The 16,287-nt window shown below is 38.9% G+C and overlaps 3 protein-coding genes across 4 annotated transcripts in view; 2 read left to right on the plus strand and 1 right to left on the minus strand.

Moving 5' to 3' along the window:
- The first annotated feature begins 1,408 nt into the window (after positions 1-1,408).
- mydgf (myeloid-derived growth factor) lies at positions 1,409-8,126 on the plus strand. The gene is made up of 6 exons (XM_051695419.1): positions 1,409-1,663; positions 3,361-3,411; positions 5,462-5,523; positions 7,126-7,207; positions 7,729-7,801; positions 7,978-8,126. The coding sequence occupies exons 1-6, from the start codon at positions 1,514-1,516 to the stop codon at positions 8,055-8,057; spliced, it is 498 nt and encodes a 165-aa protein (XP_051551379.1). The 5' UTR covers positions 1,409-1,513; the 3' UTR covers positions 8,058-8,126.
- LOC127439229 (uncharacterized) lies at positions 7,315-12,916 on the minus strand. 2 transcript variants are annotated; one of them, XR_007896886.1, is made up of 4 exons: positions 11,073-12,911; positions 9,900-10,802; positions 8,555-8,641; positions 7,315-7,762 (listed from the first exon to the last, which is right to left on the minus strand). XR_007896886.1 is itself a non-coding variant. In XM_051695397.1 (4 exons), exons 1-2 carry the CDS (start codon positions 11,919-11,921, stop codon positions 9,986-9,988), a joined length of 1,350 nt encoding a protein of 449 aa, XP_051551357.1. In that variant the 5' UTR covers positions 11,922-12,916; the 3' UTR covers positions 7,315-7,762; positions 8,555-8,641; positions 9,900-9,985. The 2 variants fall into 2 exon arrangements, 1 of the variants encoding a protein (XP_051551357.1); XM_051695397.1 differs by having other exon boundaries at positions 9,900-10,486; positions 11,073-12,916.
- Positions 8,223-16,287, plus strand: part of LOC127439233 (ceramide synthase 1-like) — a 44,720-nt gene continuing 36,655 nt past the window's right edge. The window contains exon 1 of the mRNA XM_051695405.1: positions 8,223-8,319. Coding sequence (XP_051551365.1) covers positions 8,287-8,319 — 33 coding nt within the window. The 5' untranslated portion in view covers positions 8,223-8,286. The remainder of the gene's footprint in view (positions 8,320-16,287) is intronic.

Here is a 16,287-nt window from a genome sequence, read left to right on the forward strand (position 1 = left end):
TCCTCTCCTTAATTAGTTTTCATGAACACGGAGGGTTAGTTTATTTTTGTAAATACACATGGTTATCCCTGTAATCAAATAATAATCTTTTCCACTCCAACACAAGTTTCAGTTCTACTTTTATTGTGTGTAGCAAAGCCTACTGAAATTCAACCTGCCTGAAAACAAACACTCTAGACTTTTTCCTGAATAAACCTTAAACTCTTTTTTTTTTTTAAACTTGGCATTGAATGTGCCTATATGCTTTTCAATGGTGCTTCTCATCTAACAAATGCCTATACACTGACTTCAGATACTTGTGTTATGAAATAAGTGTTAGGGGAAAGCTAAGACGGGAACGGTTGTGCGTCATTGGTAGATTGGAATGGTTTGCACACAGGTAGTGGGCAATTATTTCGGGCAGATTTTCTCAATAATGGCCTGTGTCCTCTAAATGGGCAAATCCTGTTTGACAATATGTGTCTCTCTCTTAAAGGAATAGTTCTGCCATTATTTACTTGTTCCAAACCTGTCTCTTAAAAAGTACAAAAAAGCACTATAAAAGTAGACCATACCCAGATAGTACACGTACATCTCTGAGATGTCTGTTTTAGATCTTTTCATCTGGAAAGCATTACAATCTAACTGACATCTGCTAAACATCTCAGAAAGATCAGATTTACAATCATACTGAATCATAAACATCTCAAAGACATCCGAGAGGAAGCGTCTTGTAGATGTATTGCGGATGAGCAAACCATGTAAAAAAATACGTCTTCCAGATGTAAACACACACATCAAATCGTCTGGATGATGTACGTGTGCTATCAAGGATTCCATACGTTTAAGCCAATAACTTAGTGTGAGAAACAGACCAACATTTATGTTATCGGCCGAACGCCTCACCTCCACCTTAGCTCTCAAATCTTTTTCGCACTTTTTGTTTTTCATTTCAAATTACTGTATGTGATCAGCATAATAATTTGAGTGAAAAGTTTAATCGATAAAGCATGAATGTTTCTTAGACATCACCCAGACGTCTATCTGATGTGTGTTTTGACATCTGCAAGACTTATTTTTACATTGTTTGCTCATCTGCAGTACATCAAGACGTGTGTCAATAAGACATTCAGCAGATGTATTTGAGATGTTTATGATTTAGAATGTTGGTAAATCTGATCTTTTTAAGGTGTTTAGCAGATGTGAATTAGATTGTGACGCTTTCCAGATGAAAAGATCTAAAACAGACGTCTCGGAGACGTATGTGTGCTATCTGGGTAGGCTAATGTATTTCATGATATATAGTTGAACAGATAAATGATTACTATAGATTTAATATATATATATATATATATATATTTGAATATGAACTTTCAAATATAAAGTATAGAAGTGTTGCAATTTCACTCCAGTCCACTAGATGCTCAAACCTCCTAAGGTCCTATAGGTTCCCATCCTATGAAGAACATACAGGAAAAGTGCTGGCAGCTTTTCATTCACAGCAGTAGCAGATCTTTTCTCTTCATAAAGCATCATGGCATGTGCTGATCATATATATTCGTGCATAAAGCTGCTGCTGGTGTGCATGCTGCTGACCGCGGCCCACGCCACTGCTGACAGAACCAAAACACTGGACTTCGATGTCAAACCAGGAGGAGTTGTGCACACTTTCTCTGCCAAAATTGTGAGTAAAGCTTACAAATGTTTTAGAAACATACTCTTGTACATTTCTGCGTGCTTTATGAGTCTAAATGAAAATATTTATTTGGAGTAAAACGCGTCATGCGCCCTCTAGCGGCTGGGATTTGCGTTTTAAAGGAATAGTTCCGCCAAAAAATGTAATTTTGCCATCATTGCCACTTTCTTTCTTTCTGCTGTGTGACACAAAAGGAGACGTTATGTTCCCTTTGTTAGGGACTGACAGCCTCAGTCAGCACTCATTTTTATTTGAATGGACAAAAATGCAAAGAAAGTGAAAAGTGAATGAGGTTAACTGATAGTGGATTTTGCCGATACCGATAAAATTATGATTAAGATGGTAGGAAAGGCCGATAGTTTCTTTTTATTGATTTGAAGTATAAAAAAAAATGTCTTGTTCTTTCCTTACTATGACGGACACAGACAAAGATGCAGTTTATTGTTCAATCAAAATCCCAAACATAACCAGAAAATTTGGTGCATAGCGTGGGACTTTAATTATAAACGAGCCTGAAACACAACGGGGACTCTTATTTTGAAATTATGAAAAAACTACCGGCATCTATCGGCATAGATTTTTTGCTGATAACTAATTAATAATTAATCGGTAAAACCGATGTATCGGTCTACCTCTAGTCAGTGGTAATGACAGTAGCGAACAATACCAATTAAGTGTATTATTGAAGTGACAATAACTGTAGTGTCTCTGGTATTTCAGTGGGAACTCTGGTCATTCACACTTACTGTAGCCTAAGAGTTTCCACTACAACAATTCACCATGCTAATCGTAGTTTTTATTAAGATACCATAGTATCAATCTACTGTAAAACCTTGATAACTTAATTTGGTATCTCTTTAAAACAGTTTTAATACATTTTCAGGGTCATTTTGTTGAAAAGTAGTGGCTAATACCAAGCCAGCAGAGATTACCAAATGATTTTAGTGGGAACTACCTAGAAAGCACACTATGAACTTTATTCAAGAGATCTTTGTTCAAGAGCCTTTCATCTGTTCAGGGCATGCTGAGTGACTCCAATCAGGCTTCCTAAGCAACCAGTTGGCCCGGTTGCTAGGGTGGGTAGAGTCACGTTAGGTTAACCTCCTCGTGGTCGCTATAATGTGGTTCTCGCTCTCGGTGGGGTGCGTGGTGAGTTGTGCGTGGATGCCACGGAGGATAGCATGAAGCCTCCACATGCGCTAGGTCTCCGCGGTAACGCGCTCAACAAGCCACATGATAAGATGCACGGAATGACCGTCTCAGATGCGGAGGCAACTGAGATTGAGGCAAGTCACTACGCCACCACGAGGACCTTGAGCACATTGGGAATTGGGCATTCCAAACTGGGGAGAAAAATCCCCACCCAAAAAATGTGTAAAGCATCACATTTGAATTTTCATCTGCTAAACATCTTAAAAAGATCAGATTTACAAACATTCTAAATCATAAATATCTCAAAGACATCTGCTGAATGTCTTCATGAGACATCTGAGAGGAAACATCTTATAGACGTATTGCAGATGAGCTGTCAACCAAAAAGAATACGTCTCCCAGTTGTAAAAACACATCAAATTGATGTCTAGGTGATGTACCTGTGTTATCAGGGGTTTAATTTAGAGTCTCACCTTCAATATATTAGTGGCATAACATCCTCAACAAGTTTACTGTGTTCTTTCTTGTTTTAGAAAGAGTATGAATGCACTTTTACATACGCATCTCAAGGAGGAACCAATGAGGTAAGACCTATTTCTTGTGTTTATAAATATGTTTTTGTGTAAGGCCAATTTTTATGTGTATATACAGTGCTGTGAAAAAGTATTTGCCCCCATCCTGATTACTTGTTTTTGTGTATATCTCATACTAAATTGTTTCAAAAATTCAAACAAAATCTAACATACAACAAAGGTAATCTGTGTAAAAACAAAATACAGTTTTTAAATGCTGATGTTATTTATTGAAGCAAAAATGTTATCCAATACCAACTGGGCCTGTGTGAAAAATTATTTGCTTGCTTAGTTACTAAATCCCCAAATCAATGAAACTGCATTCATAATGGGGTTCAGCTGGACTAGACACACCCAGACCTGATTACTGCCAGCCCTGTTCAATCAAATCAACTCCTAAATAGAAATTTTTCAGCAGCATGAAGTTGGCTAAAAGGTCTCATCCAGTAGCACATTTGCCAAGGTGGAAAGAAATTCCAGAATTGATGAGGAAAAAGGTGATTGAAATACATCTGTCTGGGAAGAGTTACAAAGCTATTTCAAAGGCTCTGGGACTCAAAAAAATCACAGTGAGAGCAATTATCTTCAAATGGAGAAAACTTGGCACAGTAGTGAACCTTCCCAGAAGTGGCTGACCTTACAAAATTCCTCCAAGATCACAGCGGCAACTCATCCAGGAAGTCACAAAAAAGCCAAGGACAACATCCAAGGAACTGCAGACCTCTCTCGCATCAATAAAGGTCACTGTTCATGACTCCACTATCAGAAAGACACTGGCCAAAAATGCCATCCATGGAAGTGTGGCGAGGCGAAAGCCACTGCTATCCCAGTTTTTGCCAAAACACACCTTGATGATCCTCAAACCTTTGGGAGAATGTTCTGTGGACTGATGAGTCGAAAGTGGAACTGTTTGGAAGACAGGTGTCCCGTTACATCTGGCGTAAATCAAACACAGAATTCCAGAAAAAGAACACCATGGTCAGTGTGATGGTGTGGGGATGCTTTGCTGCTTCAGGGCGACGTGCAATAATTGAGGAAAACATGAATTCTGCTCTCTACCAGAAAATCCTAAAGGAGAACATCCGGTCATCAGTCCGTGAGTTGAAGTTCAAGCGCAACTGGATTATGCAGCAAGACAATGATCCAAAGCATAGGAGTAAGTCCACCTCTGAAAGGCTCAAAAGAAGAAAAATTAAAGTGTTGGAGTGGCCTAGTCAAAGTCCTGACTTGAACCCGATAGAGATGTTGTGGCAGGAATTTAAATGGGCAGTTCATGTTCGAAAACCCTCCAATGTGTCTGAACTAAAGCAGTTCTGCAAAGAAGAGTGGGACAAAATTCCCCCACAACGTTGTGAAAGACTGATCTCCAGTTATCTGAAGCGTTTGGTTGCAGTTGTTGCTGCTAAATGTGGCACAACCAGCCATTAAGTTTAAGGGGGCAGTTAGTTTTTCACACGGGTGATATAGGTGTTGGATTACTTTTTTGCTTCAATAAAAAAAATATCTATTTGAAAACTGTATTTTGTGTTTTCTCAGGTTGCCTTTGTTTTATGTTATATCTCGTTTGAAGATCTAAAACAATTTAGTATGAAAAATGCACAAAAACAGAAGAAATCAGGAAGGGGGCAAATACTATTTAACAGCACTGTATATGGTATAGAGTTCAACACACCTGCTGCATACAGTTGTCAAATTATAAATACCCCACACCATCAAAAATTGTCAGAATTTATTTAGTAAGTGTACTAATGCTAGTTATTAGATGAGGTCAATTGTATTACAAATTAACTACTATTCAGCAGCCTTTATTATTCCACATGCTGAGGCATGGGATATGCAATATACATTAAGATTTTAAAAGTAAATAAAACGTTGCCATTTGAGGCCTGCAGCTTTGTAGCTGCAAGCACTTTAAAAAAACGTCACGCCACCACTAACGACATGGCTTTTGTGGCCATTACGTGATGTCGTAAAATCTCCCGATTTCACAGAATTGCCCATAAACTCTAAAAGAACAGTTTCAGACTTCAGTGTGTATGCCTTTGTGTTTCCTTCCCTGTAGCAATGGCAAATGAGTGTTGGACTAAGTGATGATGACATGCTGTTTTCCTGTTCAGTATGGAGGTATGGTTAATAATACTCCAATATTGTTTAAAAAAAGTTTTTTTCTATTCAGATTTTTTTTTACATTTGTAGTGGCATGGCAAATGTAAAAATATTTAGGGTGGCACAAAATAATTTGACAATAAATATTAAACTTTTTGCGTTGTTCTTCCTGACTTAGTAACAAATCAGTCGAACTGTTTGACGAAGGCATGGTGGCATTTACCACGGTGAAATTTTGCGGGTGAAACAGTCATCTCAATCGTTTGTGGATTTCACGCGATGGACTTGTAGTAGCGAATCATTTCCCTTGCGGATTTCACATGGCGTTCAATTGAACCTTCGCTAAGCTCCGCCCCCCTTGGTTGCGGTTGCTCGCTCTGACAAACTCTGCAGAACTCCCCATTGGAATGAATGGGAGATTGCCATGAACGAAACGTTTTTTGGCAAAGTATTCTTATAAACTAAATGGATAATATTTGTACATGGGCTGGAATGAAGAGTGACATTGTAATACTTATTTATCTGAAGTTTTTTGTAAAAGAAACTGTTAAATTACACAGTATTGTGATTGAAAACTGTGGAGATTGAATTGGGATCAAGGCAAACGATTATTAGTCACTTGAAAAGAGAAAAACTTCATTTAATATCGCTTACACATCTAATAACATTAGCGTAAGTGAACAGAGCTGTTTATAACTTCTCATAACACACTCATTTTGATGCTGTGAACTGTTTATTTACTATCACTTTTACTATGACATGAATCAATTCATAAATGAATGAACGTTCAGTTATTAGCTTTCATTTACCTTGGGAGGAAATTGCAGGTGTCGTTGCAGATGTTATATGTTAATTTGGGAATGAGGGCTGACACAGTTTAATCCATAACATGCTCTTCTCCAGATTTATTTAAAGATTTTTTTTGTATTTATTTTTAAAAGAAAGAAAAACCATGCGGTTTTCCTCTGGGTAACTTGTGTCACTATTACACATGACCCGACAACAACGTGTGTTACATTATTTGGATTAGTTTGATAAAATCCCGCTTAAAACTACTCAAACACACATTACTCCCATAGGCTCTCATTGGAAAATAGCAAAACACGTGTCAGAGTAATGGCAGCAGGTCAACAGTTGCTAAGACAGGATTGGTCAGAAGCGCTTTTAAGGCGTGGCTTGGTGAAGGGTCAGTAATGTCGAACTTTGACTGGCGAATTCGCCACATTAACCAATAGGAAGTTGCTTAGTTTGGCAGTGACCTCTTTGTGGTCAGTGCTTCGTACACAACTACACTATATATTTACAATGGAAAGGATATTATTTTAGCAGTGAGTTTTTAACTTCACTATGACAGCATTAAAAAGGCTGCTTGACAATTAGTTTGGTCCTGTTTTCACACATGCTCAACATCCGCCCACAACTTCTTCGCCCTGGAATTTCGTTGTACATGTGACCATGACTTTAGACTGAATTGAACACAAATCAATGACCTGATTCGGCCAGTACCCCCGTGGACAGAAAAGTTAATTGAATTGTGGTTGTCTATGTTTTCAAACATTATTGTATAATTTGAGATGAAAGAGGGAATTGTATTGATTTTGTCTCTCATTTTCATGAAAGGCCCCAAGGGAAGTCTTACTTGTTTTTCACCCAGTTCAAAGCCGAAATAAAAGGAGCCAAAATTGAGTACACTACCGCATATGTAAGTATCACATTAACTCCATAACATAATTTCTTACTACCCATCATAGAGTATGACTCAAAATGAAGAAATATGCTTTTAACGTGATGATGCATCTGACAGAGTGATAATATTAAGAAGATAACCTTTTTTATTTTTTTTATTTAGTACATAAAAAGAATCGGCACAGATTTTTGACGAGCATGTTCAAGATTTTGCTCCAAATAAGACTTCGACGTTTGCCTTTGACATGTAACTTTAATTCAGACTCCTAAAGCTTGTCGACTCTTAGATCAAAAGCAGTCAGCTCTTTTTGTACAGGTGTTGCAAATCAAGTCTTCACAAAAACATCTTTATCTTCAGCTGGTGGCCTTGTCCCCTGTGTAAATAGCAAAAGTTCAAAAGCTTGTTTGAAACAAGCACTCCATAGGCTCATGTCTTTCTTCGCGCTTTCTCAGACGGGATCTCTTTGTTATTCAGCCCACACCTCGCAGCTTCTTCATTAGTGTCTGGTGTCACTCATCCCTCTCTCTCTCTCTCAGTCCCAGACAGACGTGGGTGGACAGAGGGATGTTGCTTTGAAAGAAGAAGAGTACATTGTGTCAGAGTCCACAGGTAACTGTAACATTCACAAATAATTAATCAGCTAATCGTACTTAAATCAAAAATGTTTTATTTTAAATGATCACAAATGACTTAAACCCTCCTCCCCCTCCCCCCCCCAAGAAACTGCTGGCACACGCCTCCCGGTCCGACAAATTGACACATGCAATCTTTATTCTGTGTTCCAGTGACCCACAGAGATGAAAAATTCCGTTCCGAGCTCTCAAAGCTCACTGTCATTGGTCGGACACGCCATGATGAACTTTGATTGGCTGACCCTTGAAAGGATTGTCCAATCCTCTGATTGGCTGACCCTTGAAAGGATTTTCCAATCGCACAAGGACATTGGCCGTTTGACAGCTATTGAAGCTCTGCCACTTAACTGTTCATAAGTCAAGTGAAGGAAATTAAGCAACATGAAGTGTCGGAAGACGGCACTTCCTGCGACAAATAGCACAGAGATTTTTCATGAAGCTTCTATAGAGACCTTTGGGTGAATGACCAAGTACTGGATTGATCATATGACAGAGGTAGGCAAAAAAGTCTATTACTGAAGATGAATAAAGGGAAAATATCAGTAAAAAAAAAAAGATATCCAAGTTTATTCCTATTTTCCAATAAGGAAGTGAGGTAATATGAAGGCTTCTTATTGAAATAATGTTAGAGGTAAGCTCAGAACAGTAGTTCGATTTCTCTTCCTGGCAGGATTTATGGGCTTAGGGTTATCATCCTAATTTTGGCTTTATCAAGAAATCAGATACTTACTTTCTGGCCTTATGCTGGTGTTTTTGCACACTTGTAGAGAATTCCAACAAAATCTCTGGGGTATGCCAGAATCCTTTCCGATCATTTCTGTGGTGGAGGAAAAGTCAGAAAGTTACTGGATTTTCTTTTTCCAATTGTGCTTTATCCGGATAACTGATGTACTGAGATTTTAATAAATCTGTTGTCAGAACAATGGTTTCTGTCCTTCTTCACATTTGCTATAATGAAAGAAACTATGTTGAAATCAAATGACTTTTTTTGTATTCATACAAGCACTACACTTTTATTGGTAGCTGAAAGCATTGTACAAATAGCCAAAGTATTTAATAAAACGTTAGCCCTTTGATGGACTGGCCACATGTACAGGGTGTTTCCCTGCCTTCGGCCCGAGACAGCTGGGATAGGGTCCAGAACAACCTGCGACTCTCATAGGATGAACGGCTATAGAAGATGGATGGATGGATTTAATAAATGAACATGCAAGGTGCAGGGGATATGTATATCTTTGTGAATGGCAAAATTTTGTTAAAATTCTGTAGCATCTGTGTGGGCCTGCAAACATATGTACAGTATTTACACGAGCCTTTGGCATTGCTCCAGATAAATTCAAAAAAAGTTCTACAGTTTAAAAGATTACCAACCATGGCTGCTTCTACGATATTGATTAATTCTAATTTTTTTGCAATTCTACAAATGAGCTAGCTTTGTGATCCAAAGGAATTATATTTTACACCCTTAACCGATTCTGTGGCATTCAACCATTCAAAATTAAATTCATGCAGAAAATATTTTCTCCAGTGCTTCACCTTCAAAGAGTTTGCAATGAGGTATACATACTGCTGTGAGAGTACCCTGCAATTTTCCATTTAGTGTTGCTGTACCTGTTAAGATATGCTTATGTTTGGATTGTAAATGTGATCACTAGCATTTTGATTTCAATAAAATATCCTCAGTAAGGGTGAATCTGAGACTGATAATTTATATTGTCAAGGCAACACAAGACAAGACTAGACTATGGCTGAAGGGTTAGGAAATGCAATAAAAAAAATAATCCTTTCACAGATGGGGGTTGTTGTGAGATCAGGGGCACCGGAATTGTGATTGTATCCCACTCCAGATGTCATCCAAGGCTAGAAAATAATCTCCCGCTCCCTTCAGCTTGCCTCTGACAAACAGTATTTCTAAGTGGTTAACAATCAGCTGAACCATATCGCTATACAGATTTATTAGTACATGATGTTTCTGTGTCTTTATAGACCATAAGAGAAAAGGTATTACATGCTTCAACTGCAGTCTGAGAGACTTAATAGAGAATACATTTTTCTGGTCTCTAGACCAAACTTACCATAAAGGTGCTAGTCACACCATATATGGCCTTCTTTCAAAGATGGTGCTTAATGTTCCACTCTGTGCCCTTAAGCCACTGTCCGCTCAAACAATAGTCGAGAGCAGTCTCCGTCTAAAAGGGTAAGGTGGCGTTTTCTGAACTTTGTCTTTTGCTTTAGGATTCACTCTTCCGACTGTGCTGGCGTAGGGGTAAGGAGGTGGTTTCCTGCCCCTGTGTCCTGTCGTAGTCCCTGATTCATGTCTTTGGGAAGCGGCCACCTCCTGAGGTGATTTCAGTCTTTGTTTTGCATCACAAAGCCCTTGATCTTTAATGGGGTATGCTGGTGGGGCTACAGGTAGGGTGCTTGTGCATGAAAGATGGGCTTTGGTTGATGAACAAAGTTTCTTTTTGCCCTCTACACTGAAGGGTGGCTTGTCAGAGTGGACCCCATGAGAGAACGCCTCCCTGTTGATTTCATGTCTTGATGACTCCAATTCACGTATGCTCGTGTCTACCCTACTCGAGTGGCATCTCCATAAAGAGTCCCCTGGTACATCTTCACCCATATCAATGTCGGCGGTCAACACGTCTATCTGCTTGACCACCTAAATTCCAACGGGAAAACAAAGCTTGTATACTAAGTGCAAATGCCCTTTCTAGTTGCTAGAAACATAGGATACTACATATGCCCAAGTGTCTAAAAGGCACCATCAGGGCATGAGTGCAGACAAGCTAGTTTACAAGAGTATGAAACCACAGCAGAAAGCTATAAGCGGGCAGCTGCTCTTCCATCCAGCTGCTCCCTGTCTCAGCTAAGACAACATTCCTCTTCAACATGGAATACATTTGCTAAATGGAGCAGATCAGGCCAATCCTCTTTGCATTAAAATTACACTATCCCCTTGTGGTGGTCGAATTGCCCTGTGTACAATAAATAAAGTGCTCTGTAAACAGTAGTCTTGATATGAAGACAAATACAACTACATCCAAAATGTAAAGTCCATGTGTTATCTGAAGTATGAACATTCAGAGTATCCAGCAGTTGATGGATAGTTAACAGTTTTAACAGTATAAAAGTATTTACCTAAACAGAACATTTAAACTGCACCCTTTGTTTAACTCATTATGAGAAACATCTGCTAATCTCCCACAGAGTATTTCACAATCCAAAGTAATGAAGAAACCTTTTACCTCCCTCATTTCCAGATGTATCTCTTTCAAGTCATGTAGAACCTCCTCGAGATTCACCACGACTCTTTGAAGCTGGTCCTGAATTGCTCTTTGGGTCTTGTTAGAACTCAAAGTCCCACTTTCTGGTCCACTGAGATCCCCTTGGGCAACTTTCGTTTGGTGGTTAGTATCGAGTTTGTTGACATCTTTGGTAGAAAGCATAACTTCATGTGTCAGACTGGATCCGTTCAAGTCTTGCGATCTATGTCCCAAGGATCTACTTAAAGTTCCCTGTCCATTAGGAGTGCAATGTCCATAATTAAAGTTTGAACTATCAGCACCAATGCAGTCTTCACAGGGTTCCATCCAGACTGAAGCATGCCGCTTCTTAAGAAGGGCCCCTCTCACAGAGCCTGATCGTTGCCCCGCCACACAAACAGGCACTCCACAGTTTCCATGACCCCTGAACTGTGTTGACGAGTTCAGATCACAATCCCTCAAGGAGAGGTGTGGCTCGGTCTGGTGTTTGTGGACCACAAGGCTGCATTCTCTCAAGATGGAGTTCACAGAGACACTGTTATGTTGCTGCACTCTGGTTAACTCTGCATTACCGCTCTGGCCAACCACGTCTAGTCCTTCATGAACACCCTGGTTGGCCAGATGTTGCTTAGAAGTGTGCTTGCATCCACTGCAGGAGATATTTGCTTGCTTTGGTCCACAGGTGTTACATACGTGGTCCCCACTCCCAAAATAGGCAAGCAGGTCAGCTTTAGGTCTTGGCAGATGTTGACCCATATCCCTCTGAGCATGTAATCCATTTCGTAGTTGAAACTGGGTTGGTGTGGCTGGTCCTTTAGTCTCTGGGAACATACTGTGGCCTCATGAGGAGACTCATGAGTGTCCAGTCCTTTTCATCACCAGGAGATATTTTTTTGCATCTGCTCTACCCTCAAACTTCCTTTTAAATGTTTCTTTCCTCTGACCCCCACCCTGTCGTTCCTCGTTTCCTCCCCGTGCTTGTTCCTGATGTTATCCTGGTATGTTTTTTCTTCTGCAGGACTCTTACCCTCTTTCTCTCTCGCTCTGACTTTACTCTTGTTGGTGGAGGGCCTTTGTTTTCCCACAAACTCCCTGCATTTCTGTTCCACTGGCTTTTGCACGCTTCCTGCCTTTGACGCCCTCCCTCCCTGTCCCCTATCTCAAGCTTTCGCTTCCTCACTCGCACTGCGCTGCCTCCTTTTCTGGCTCATTCTTCCTCCCACTCCCTCACAAGGCTTTTCCTCTCTCTCTCTCTCTCTCTCTCTCTCTCATTTACCTACTTGCTGGATCTTGTTGTACTTCAATCAGGGATGTGGTAGGGGAGTTTTATCTAGTGCTGTCTCCATGTATGCTCTCTGTCTCAGGACTGAACTGATTACTCTTGTTCTGCCTCAGTACGCTACAATTACATCGGGGATTTCATTGCGGGATGCAGGGGCAGGCAGACTCCCCCCCTAGTGCTTTATGGGGCAGCACAGGAAGTGCTAATCCCTTAAAACGCATGAAGATGTGACTTTAAAATTAATACTCTGACACTCCGCAGCATGGAAATATCCCTTCATATCTTTCCATAATTATGCTTTGTATACATAGAATATAAAGTTATATCTATACAAAATATTTGATCATTTATCAATACAAATATTTTAATTCTACATAAGGAAATTTTCAACAGCATCTTCAAAGTTTCAGTAACTGCAAAATTTACAAAACAATTAAGAATATAAAGAGATTGCACCCCAAAAATGATCTGTTGGAAGTCCTTTAAAAAACGTGAGCCACCCAAAACTCACTGTATATATTTCACACTGTTGTTAAGTATTTCTATATGGTGCGGTTTCACAGTCCTTTTCAGTTTACAGTTGTGCTCAAAAGTTTGCATACCCTGGCAGAAATTGTGACATTTTGGCATTGATTTTGAAAATATGACTGATCATGCAAAAAAACAGTCTTTTATTTAAGGATAGTGATCATATGAAGCCATTTATTATCACATAGTTGTTTGGCTCCTTTTTAAATCATAATGATAACAGAAATCACCCAAATGGCCCTGATCAAAAGGATCACCACACTGTCTTTTTCCAGAGCAGCCTGTATTTCTCCTGAAGTTACCTTTTGGGTATTTCTTTGTATCCTGAACAATTCTTCTGTCAGTTGTGGCTGAAATCTTTCTTGGTCCACCTGACCTTGGCTTGGTATCAAGAGATCCCTCAAATTTTCCACTCCTTAATAAGTGATTGAACAGTACTGACTGGCATTTTCAAGGCTTTGGATATCTTTTTATATCCTTTTCCATCTTTATAAAGTTCCATTACCTTGTTACGCAGGTCTTTTGACAGTTCTTTTCTGCTCCCCATGGCTCAGTATCTAGCCTGCTCAGTGCATCCACGTGAGAGCTAACAAACTCATTGACTATTTATACACAGGCAGTAATCGCAATTTAAAAAGCCACAGGTGTGGGAAATTAACCTTTAATTGCCATTTAAACCTGTGTGTGTCACCTTGTGCGTCTGTAACAAGGCCAAACATTCAAGGGTATGTAAACTTTTGATCAGGGCCATTTGGGTGATTTCTGTTATCATTATGATTTAAAAAGGAGCCAAACAACTATGTGATAATAAATGGCTTCATATGATCACTATCCTTAAATAAAAGACAGTTTATTTGCATGATCAGTCATATTTTCAAAATCAATGCCAAAATGTCACAATTTCTGCCAGGGTATGCAAATTTTTGAGCACAACTGTATATTCAACAAACCCATGATTGAAAGGTAACATAAAATTTTACCATTGAAGTTCTCAGCAGCTTTTGGTTTCACTTCTTGGTTTCTCATTTCCACATACGTACACTGACCGATTACTCTCAGAAAGGTCAAAATTTTACCCTCTTACCTTATTAGAGCAACAAAGACAGTCTTTAATTCAAGTCAAACCAAACCAACTACATACAATACAGAAACTATTACATCAAGCTGATGGTTTTATCCAAATTATCTGGGAATCAAACAACGTGACCTTAAAGGGATAGCTCACCCAAAAATAAAAATTCTGTCATCATTTACTAACATCATTTTTAAGGTGTTGCAAACCCAACAATGAGATTGAATGGTGACTGAGGCTAACATTCTGCCTAACCTGTCCTTTTGTATTCCACAGATTAAAGAGAGTCATACAGAATTTATATATATATATATTTTTTTTTTGAAAAGTTGCTGTTGTAAATGTTACTGATAAAGAATTTGAAAGTTGCCACAGGAGCACTTTATTATCCACGCGGCTCCTGGAAAGCTAACGGCCCCGAGCGTTGGTCAGAGGGCCTTCTGTTTGACTCGAGACATCACTGCAGCGGCGGTAAACCTGGCGCTTTGAGCAGTCACTCTTTTGCTGAGTGTGAGCCATAAATAGCAAGAAAACGCTCGCACACAGCAGCTCATTTGAAATTCAGTTTGGACAAGTGAGTGCTGTTACCTGTCAAGACTGCAGACACTACATAACACTAACGGCCTTGCAGACCCCATCATGGCAGCTGCAGTGTTAAAACTCACATTTACATGACAGCTACAACATTGTTGTTTTTGTGTTTCGGTTCTACAGTTTCGGTTTTACAAAGACACAGGTTACATAAGCTTCTGGTACCTGATTTTAACTTTCTATAAATGGGATTCTTTTTTTGTCTGGTGGTCAGAAGGTAATTCTACACCTCTGGCAGTTGTTACCAAGACAACCGAAGGGTAACCAAGAAGGCAACCATGCATGTTTCAGGTTAGGTGTGTAGGGACATAGCGGTTATTGGGTCCAACGTGATGTCATCGCTAGCAATTAATAACTCAGGAATTCCACTACCAATAAATTAAATCGGCATAAACAAGGTTATAAATCCCATCCAACAGGGCCTGTAATATAACCTTGAGAGACGTACAGAATATCAATGAATTATATATAATCTCGTATTTTAAGGATTGCTTTACTTTTTGCGTTTGCTTTTAACTGAAAACAAACACTGCAGGTTTCAGATCCCCGGAGGACACTCTAGAGGAGAGAAAAGCAAAAAAAAGATCTTGCCGGCTTTAAGAACTTAAGTCCCAGGTAACTGTCACGTCTCAGGTATAAGCATAGAGAATGGAAGTCGAGTGTCAGAACGGCAAAGGGAAACAGACCTGAGCAGAATAGCAAATGAATCCAGTGCGTCATCACGCATTTTTATATTGTCTCACACTTGTCAGGACTGTGAAAATTCTTGTGAATGGTTTCAAGCTCAAGACCACCACACGGAGAATTAAGATTACCTTTCTATACAGATACTATATAATAAACATTTATCCTTTTCCTACAGATTTTTTCCAAGGTTTTTATTGTATTGTGAAATTATTTAACATAATTAAAGGAACATTCCAGGTATAGTACAATAAGCTCAGTCGACAGCATTTGTGGCATAATGTTAATTACCACAAAAATGTATTTCAACTCATCTCTCCTTAAAAATCAAGGTTACAGTGAGGCACTTACAATGGAAGTGAATGGGACCAATTTGTGGAGGGTTAAAAGACAGAAATTTGAAGCTTATTTTATAAAAGCACTTAATTCTTCTGTCAAAATTCATGTATTATTTGAGCTGTAAAGATGTTTAAATCGTAGTTTTTACGATGGTGGATGAACTTTTTTTTTTGTGTCACAGACCTTACAGTATGTCTTTATTGCAACAAAGTTGTACAATTGGATACAAGTTTACTTAAAGTTTAGTAAGCCATTTTATCACACTAAAATCATGACTTGTGGCTAAACTTTTAAAACAGTATTTTAGCATTAAAAAATTGGCCCAATCACTTCCATTGTAAGTGCCTCACTGTAACATTTATTTTTTTTTGTTTTTAAGGAGGGATGTGTCAAAATTAATTTGTGGTTATCAACATTATACCACAAATGCTGTCGATTGAGCTGAACTTGTACTGACCCTGGAATATTCCTTTAAGCACATTTTACACAAAATACTCATTACTGTAATGCTTTTGGATGTTAGGGTTGGTCTTATTTTTAGCAATTTACCTTATTTTACTCATTACTGTAACAGTCATTTTTGTCCTGTATCAATTTTTTTTCTCAAATACTTTAATTTCCTAAAATGTCCCTTAAAAGCCTAAAATACAAAAATACTACAATAATGCAGAAATACTTTGTAGTTGAAATAATATATCTTG

This window comes from Myxocyprinus asiaticus, chromosome 50 (genome assembly GCF_019703515.2).
Source record: "Myxocyprinus asiaticus isolate MX2 ecotype Aquarium Trade chromosome 50, UBuf_Myxa_2, whole genome shotgun sequence".
NCBI lineage: Eukaryota > Metazoa > Chordata > Actinopteri > Cypriniformes > Catostomidae > Myxocyprinus > Myxocyprinus asiaticus.

What these genes read in the sequence shown, in the direction of transcription:
- mydgf (XM_051695419.1), top strand. Translation starts at nt 1,514, where the DNA reads ATGGCATGTGCTGATCATATATATTCGTGCATAAAGCTGCTGCTGGTG. An exon ending in CTCAAGGAGGAACCAATGAG is followed by an intron (nt 3,412 to 5,461) that starts GTAAGACCTATT and finishes CCTTCCCTGTAG; the next exon opens with CAATGGCAAATGAGTGTTGG. An exon ending in TTGAGTACACTACCGCATAT is followed by an intron (nt 7,208 to 7,728) that starts GTAAGTATCACA and finishes TCTCTCTCTCAG; the next exon opens with TCCCAGACAGACGTGGGTGG.
- LOC127439229 (XM_051695397.1), bottom strand. Translation starts at nt 11,921, where the DNA reads ATGTTCCCAGAGACTAAAGGACCAGCCACACCAACCCAGTTTCAACTA. An exon ending in TACATCTGGAAATGAGGGAG is followed by an intron (nt 10,487 to 11,072) that starts GTAAAAGGTTTC and finishes GTTGGAATTTAG; the next exon opens with GTGGTCAAGCAGATAGACGT.